Raw genomic sequence first — 8,017 nt, 5'->3', positions numbered from 1 at the left:
TCCTATGTAGGAATATTATACATCATGCTTTACAGCGGGCATCAGTAGATGTTTCCTATGTAGGAGTATTATAGAGTCATGCTTTACAGCGGGCATCAGTAAACGTTTTCCTATACAGGAACAGACTGTAAGTATTTTAGACTTGTGGGTCTAACACTCATTGTTACAACTACAACTTTGTTGTGGTGGTCTGAAAACCATAGGCAATTTGTAAATGAATGACATGAACGTGCTCCAATAAAACTTTATGGAGACTGAAACTTAATTTTCCTAGACTGTTCACATCGTAGGAAGCATTCTTCTTCTTTTGACCCCTCTCCCCCAACCATTTAAAGAAGTATGAACCATTTTCAGCTCATTGAAAATAATAGATGGTGGGCTGAATTTTGGCTGGCTAACCATAGACGAGTTGCTCCTTGGAAATGCTATCTGGGGTCACTATTGATCGGAAACGACGTGATGGTACTTTACAACAACCATAGTCCTAGTGTGGCTCTATAGGATAAGCACTGGACTGCAAGGTTGGTTTGAACCTCAGGGTCCATTTGAACCACAAGGTCGGAAGTTGAAACTCACCAGCCGCTCCTTAGAAACCCTATAAAGGATCACTTTGAGTTGGAACCAGCTTGACAGCACTTAACAACAGCTGCCAAGAGGGAAAACAAAGTTTGTATCTCCTGTGTTAATATTTTCACATTTCTTCTTCTGCTGCTTCTGTATGTTGATGACTGTGTTTTAAAAATTGGTTTACAATATACATATGATTTTATAACCTGCTATATATTTCCCCACTCATTATATAATCTTCTAAATCAAGAATGGCAAAGTATTGTTGTTGCTCTTGTTGTTAAGTGCCATTGAGTAAGTTCCATCTCATAGTGACCCTGTAGAGAGTCTCCAAGGAGCAGCTGGTGAGTTTGAACCACCGACCTTGTGGTTCAAATTGACCTTGTGGTTCAGTACTTTATCCCACAGTGCCACACCAGGACTATTATGGATAAATTTAAACTTCTACATTCTGCCCATTTGTATTTTCTGAATTTTACAATAATGATGTTTCGTACATTGTGTTACAAATAAGTATTCTTATAATCAGGAGTCCTTGTGTGGTGCTGTGGGTTAATGTGCTGGACTGCAAAATCAGTTTGAACCACAAGGTCAGTGGTTCTAGCTCACCAGCTGCTCCTCGGAAACCCTATATGGGATCACTAAGGATTGGAACATACTCGACAGCACTTAAGAACAAAAATATAATGAGGAAAAAGAGATTGAAAAAGGGTTAGAGAATCTATACATTGTAAGCAAAATCAGGACATTTATTGTTAATTAGCTTAATATAACATAATTTGTTTTGTTACCATTTTAGCCAACGAGTCCCAAATTTGGAAAGGCTGACTCATATGAAAAACTGGAAAAACTCGGGGAAGGATCTTATGCCACAGTCTACAAAGGAAAAAGCAAGTAAGTTAATGGTTTTGAAATATTGCACATATAAAATTAATTTGCTTTCTTAATACTAAGTAACAATATTTTTCAATTAATATATAGCAGGGTTTTCACTTGGTTTCTTTTTTTTTTTTTTGTATTTGTAAACAAGGACACGTATGGATGGGTTTAGTGGAGTTGGTCTTCTTGGCTATCAGTTTTGTTTTGTTTTTTTAATTTTGAATTGTGATTTGGGTGAAAATTTATAGTGCAGATTGGTTTTCGTTTTAAAAAATTGTGCAGATTATGTTTTGTGACATTGATTGTAATCTACACAGTGTGCAGTGTTCTCCACACTTCCTTCCTGTGTTTACTGTTTCCATTTGTTTTTTCCTATCCCTTCCTGACTTCTAAGCTTTATCCCTGAACAAATACTATACTGCTGATCTTATATATTTAAATAATTTTCATGTAATATTTAGCATCGATTGTTTTTACCCCTGGGAGTCTTGGAAAACAATTTGAACAAGCGTAAGTATCAGTGAAGCTGGGTTTCTGTGCTATCAGTTTCACATGCTTGTTTCATATATGTTTTCTGTTCAGCAACCCTTCTGCCCTGTCTTCCTTTTCTCTCATTCAGGTTGATAGTCTCTGATGATAATTCATTTCCAGGTAAATGTGATGTGGTTAATTTCTCATGGAGGTTGGTGTTTACGTAAGAATATTATTATTTGGTGCCATTGAAGTGGTTCCGGCTCATAGTGACCCTCTATAGGGTTTCTGAGGAACATCTGATGAGTTTGAACCATCAACCTCGCGGTTCAAACTGACCTTGCTGTCTAGTGCTTATCCTGAATCTCCTCCCCCGGACTCCCTTCTTAAGAATAGGAGTATTGATTTGAAAAAGCCAAATGTATTAGCTATTCTTGATGTCTTTTTTTTTTAAGTTTTTACTGTGAATCAAATGATAGTTTACATGGGAGAACATCAGTTTTACACTCATCCTATCGTATTTAATTTCATTGCAATGATTACAGTCTCCTTCGTGCATCATCATTAAACAGAATTTGCTTCTATTCCCTCTGGTTTGTTTTGTTTTGTTTATGTACACAAAAACACTCAGGAATATATAATCATTTAAACAACCAAAGGGCACATTCTGCAAGCCTGTCTCCTGGCTGCCAGCACACAGCTTTTCTCTTTCCATGAGTTTAGAGTCCTCAGCTGCTCCCTCTCTCCATGTCATCATCTTGGCCTCCATCTCTAGTGTCGCTGCTTCTCTGGATAGGGCCCCACATTCTGCTCGTGCTCTTTTCCCTTGATGGTTCTAGGGTCCTCTGCTCCTGGAATGTAAGATTAACTACTCTTCCCTTTATGTTACAGAATTTCTACCTTTACAGTTGTCTTGATGTCTTTTAAAATTGCAGTATTACCCTATCTTTCAGAAGTCACTTAGTTCCAAGAAGTGCACACTCCTTTTTTCTTTGTTTCTGTCTGATTTGACATGGTACTGCTTATATTTCCGGAGAAAAAACAACTTTTATCACTTGGTCCTCTTTCCCCTTATAATATCCTGGTTTTGAAAAAAGTTTGCCCCCATTTGCCATTGATAGGCATGCTCTCTCCCCATTTATTTATTGTTGTTGTTATGTGCTGTTGAGTGTGTTCCAACTTAATAGAAACCCAGTTCACAACAGTATGAAACACTGCCCAGTCCTGTACCATGTTCACAATTGCTGTTCTGTGTGAGTCCACTGCTGCTTCTACTGTGTCAGTCCATCTCATTGGGAATCTTCCTGTTTTTCGCTAACTCTCCACTTTACCGAGCATGATGTCCTTCTTCAGGGACTGGTTGTTCTTGATAATGTGTCTGGAGTATTAGAGACTAAGTATGGCCATCCTATCTTCCAAGGAGTATTCTGGCTGTACTTCTCCCAAAACAAATTTGTTTGTTCTTCTGGAAGTCCTTCTTGTCAGACACTGTAATGCAAATACATCAATTCTTTTGTCTTCTGTTTTCATTGTCCATCTGTCACATACATATGTGTCTATTGAAAATCTATTGGCTTGTGTCAGATACTCTGTGGTTCTCAAATGCGTTGTGCAGCAGCTTTACCTGCTGCAATAATATGTCACTTGATGTCTTGATTGTGGCTTCCCTGAATGTTATTATATATTTTTTTTATCCAAAAAAAAATGGTCTCCAAATTCAGGTGGGATATATTCAAGGCCATATTTTGATTCTCATCAACTTACTTTTAAATTTGTTTGGTTTCAGCCTGTACTCGTATGTGACAAGATGGTCTGTCTCACTGTCTGCCCCTCACCTTATTTTGGCTGTTGGTATTGAGCTTTCCCACCATCTTTTCCCTCACAAGTAGTTAATTTGATTTCATCAGGTGAGGTCCATATGTATTGTTAAGTGCCATTGAGTCCATTCTGACTCATAGCAACCCTGTTAAATTTTGTGGGAGCAGAAAGTCTCATCTTTCTCCCACAGAGTAGCTGGCAGACTCGAACCACAGAATTTGTGGTTCAAAGTCCACTGCTTATTGAATGGAGGCACTGTGCTCCTGCTCTATTTATAGTCACTCTTTATGTTGTCAAAAAGAGGTATTTGCAAAGAATAAGCCATTGGTCTTACAAATTCTATTATGTGATCCTCTAGCATAATTTCTGTCACCAAGACTATATTTCCAACTACTGATTCTTCTTGTTTGCTTCCAGCCTATGAATTCCAATCACCTGTAATAAATCAATGTATCTTGATTGCATGTTTATCAATTTCAGACTAAGGAAGTTTGTAGAATTCTTCAATTTTATCATTCTTGGCTTTAGTGGTTGATGTATAAATTTGTCTTCCTTTTGTTGTTGTTAAGTGCCATTGAGTCGGTTCCGACCCATAGCGACCCTGTACAGGGCTTCCGAGGGTGTAAATCTTTACGGGAGTAGAAAGCCTGATCTGTCTCCCACGGAGCAGCTGGTAGTTTCGAACCACTGACCTTAAGGTTCGCAGCCCGATTCGTAACCACTACGTTACCAGAGCTCCTTTGTCTTCCTTTTAGGTGTATGGATTAGGTGTATGGATATTATCCTATCATGTAGCATTGTACTTGAAGACAGATATGGAACCTTTTTTTGACAATGGCTGTGATGCCATTCTTCTTGGATTTGTCATTCCTAGCATAGTAAACCATGTTTGTCATATTCAAAATGACCAATACCAGTCCATATCAGCCTAGTGTCAGAGTGTGGTGGCTCAATACAATAAGCACTGGGCTGTGACCCACAAGGACTGCGGTTTGAGCCTACAAGCTGCTCTGTGGAAGAAAAATGAAGCTTTCTGCTCTTGCAAACATTTAAAGCCTTGGAAACCTTATACAGGATCCCTATGAGTTGGAACTGATTTGATAGCACATAACAACAACAACAGTGCTTAGTATATCAGTCTTTACGTCCTATTTTTTTTTTGAGGACTTCCAGTATTCCTAGATTAATGCTTTGTACATTCCATGTTCTGATTATTAATGGATGTTTGCAGCTGTTTCTCCTCATTTTGAGTTGTGCCCATCAGCAAATGAAGGTTCCGTAAACTTGATTCTGTTTGTTGCCATGATCAATTCTACTTTGAGGAGGCAGTTCTTCCCCTCTTTGTATGGCCCACAAATGATGCTATAAATTTTGACAGAAAAAATGTTCCCCACCCCTGATCTTAAGGGTTGAGCTAATTTCAACAATCGACTTGTTTCCTAACTTGTCATGTTTTTTTTTCTAAAGAAAAACAGTAGTACTCTGATGTATAAGAAATACTTTGATACTCATGATGATAACTACCATGATTTGCTCAAGTTTACACAAGAAAAGCTGAGTTTCATCTGTCTTAAAATCTTTTTTTATTTTTTTTTTCCTTTCAGTTATACCACACTGCTTCCATAGTATAAAGATAAAGCCTTGTAAACACCATTTGTTCCTACTCAAATATCCCAGATGGTTCTCATATAGTGTACCTTTTAAAATTATTATTATTTATTGTCAATCAAATAGAAGCAAAAGTACTATTTCTTTACAGAGAAATAAATCCAACACTTGGGAAGTGCCTTCTCCTAAAAGATGTGCTCAGCTGATCTTCAAATGTAAGAATATAACTGTATTAAATGTTAACTTTAAGATTTATATCAAAGCCATGGAGATAGTTGAAAGATTCACCACTTATTTTGCCTGAATAAAAGAAAGATGGCCTTTAAAAGTACCTGCAATCTTTTGAAAATGATGGCTTTGGACAGTTGATAGTTTTCACTCCAGCAGGTTTAAATGTATCTTGTCAGCATTTCTAGAACAGCTTCAAACTGGCTGGTCACTTGTAGTATTAAATTTCCTTTAACTGCAAGTGAAAGCTATTGCCACTTACCTGCTATAAGAGATGACTAGCTACCCTTGTCTTTTTGCTTTAAGGTGGCAAGGTCAGGCAGAACAACATCAGTTACATGCCATCTAACAGGACTTGAGAGTTGGTTTGCTATTTCTCTTGGAGCCTTGCATAATTTGAAGAGTCAGATAACATTGGGATACACATTCCAGAACTCAGCAGCACTCTCCTATGAATGTCTGAACCTCTGTCCCCATATTTAAACATCATTTTTAGTATCCTTCCCAAGATCATCTATAATTATCTTGTAGTACACCTGCCTGGCATTTGTGTTGATCACACTATGTTTCACTTTGTCAGCAATTTACATATATGCATATTATATATATGTATATATATTGATTTACAGGTGTTCAGTTTGCATTTTTTCAGAAATCTCATTAATTCCAAGTTTCACTAATTTGCATTCATGACAGCATTATTTTTCTAACTGTGACTTATATAAGCCATCCTTTATCTCACGGTTCATTTTAATAAAATATAAACAAGAAATTTTTGCTCCACCAAGAGTCTTGTGTAATTCTTAATTTTGCTATAGTTGCTATTAGGCAAATTTTAGAAATTTGAGGAGGAATAGTTTCATTACCTTTAGATTTTCTTATATTTAGCTTTGGGCAAAATTGGCTGAGATTCTTACACTCAAGTTTCTTTGTTAAGGAGTCTGAGCATCAAGACTGTATAGTTCTCTTGTCTACAGTATCCCCCAAACACTAACAAATAAGGTTCATTATTAAAAGAAAATAATAAAGCTTTTTACATTGATCACATTTGAGTAGACACGTTTATTTTTGGTTTGTTGTTTTGTTTTGACCAGTACTCACCACCTTCTTCGTACATTGTGTGTGTTTGTGTGTTTATGTAATTTGTATTGGGAGCAGGCAATTTATCATCATGTCTGACTATTTACTCCTATCCTGGTTTGATTTGCTCATTATGTTCTATATACTGAACTCCGTAACATTTAAAAATTAATCATGCATTGTTTAGTGCTTTATTGTTCTTAAATGTATGCCATTTTAAAAATGCCTTTTGTTGGCAAGTCCCCCCCCCTTCCAAAAAAAAAAAAAAAAAGCTAAAGAGGATAGAGAGAAACACTGTAAACTGATGATATATGGAGGGGATAATAATCAATGTAATGAAACAAGCTATATGAATGGTTGAATGTGAAGCTGATGATGTGCCCTGTAAACTTTCACTCAATGCAAAATAAAAACATTTAATTAAAAAAAAAAGGCCTTTTGTTGTTGTTGTTGCCCCATCAAGTTAATACTAACTCATAGTGACCTTTTGCACAACAGAACTAAACACTGCTCAGTCCTGTGCAAACCTCAAAATCATTATTTTACCTAGATTTGCCAGAAACATTTGTATATTAAGAAGACATGTTAGTATTTTTTATTTTAATCAACTAACGATGAGTGAGTTTTTAAATGTTGTTTTTATACTCTGCTTATGCTGTAGGTTTAAAAAACAACAACAGTAGATTCTATGCCCACGATATTTAATCTTGAAGGATACAGTTGTTGGTGGTGCTGTCTGGTTGATTCCAATTCATACTGACCCTATGCATAACAGACCAAAACACTGCCTACTTCTGTGCCAGCCTCACAATTACTATATTTGAACCAATTGTTGTTGCCACTGTGTTGACCCATTTTATTGGGGGTCTTCCTCTTTTTCACTGACTCTATAACATGATACCCTTTTCCAAGAAATGGTCTTGTCTGACATGTCCAAACAATGTGAGATGAAATATTGGCATCTTTACTTCTAAGGTGCATTCTGGCTGTACTTCTTCCCATACAGATTTGTTTGCTCTTCTGGAAGTCCATGATACTTTCAATATTCTTTATCAACACCGTAATCCAAATGCATCAATACTTCTCTCATCTTCTGTATTCATTGTCCCCCTTTAACATGCATAGGAGGTGATTGTTTGGGTCAGGTGCACCTTTATCCTCAGAGGGACATCATTGCTCTTGAACACTTCAAAGAAGTCTTCTGCAACAGATTTGCCTAATGGAATAAGTTATTTGAGTTCTTGAATGCTTCTTCCAAGAGCGTTGGTTGTAGTTCAATCCAAGTAAATGAAACCTTGAGCAACTTGAAGTCTTTTCTCCATTATCATAATGTTATTTATTGGTCCTATTGTGAGAATTTTTGCTT

The 8,017-nt window shown here is 36.8% G+C and overlaps 1 protein-coding gene across 4 annotated transcripts in view; it reads left to right on the top strand.

Moving 5' to 3' along the window:
- CDK14 (cyclin-dependent kinase 14) overlaps positions 1 to 8,017 on the top strand; it is an 819,631-nt gene that overhangs the window by 209,101 nt on the left and 602,513 nt on the right. For 3 of the 4 annotated variants that reach the window (XM_006834309.1, XM_006834307.1, XM_006834308.1), the window contains one exon: positions 1,367 to 1,461. The exons of the other annotated variant lie outside the window; for it this stretch is intronic. In XM_006834309.1, the coding sequence (XP_006834372.1) occupies positions 1,367 to 1,461 (95 nt within the window). The remainder of the gene's footprint in view (positions 1 to 1,366; positions 1,462 to 8,017) is intronic. 4 annotated transcript variants of the gene reach the window in all.

This window comes from Chrysochloris asiatica, unplaced genomic scaffold, assembly GCF_000296735.1.
Source record: "Chrysochloris asiatica unplaced genomic scaffold, ChrAsi1.0 scaffold00010, whole genome shotgun sequence".
Classification (NCBI taxonomy): Eukaryota; Metazoa; Chordata; class Mammalia; order Afrosoricida; family Chrysochloridae; genus Chrysochloris; species Chrysochloris asiatica.
The sequence above is the reverse complement of the archived record's forward strand: the minus strand, read 5'-3'. Positions and strand labels throughout refer to the sequence as shown.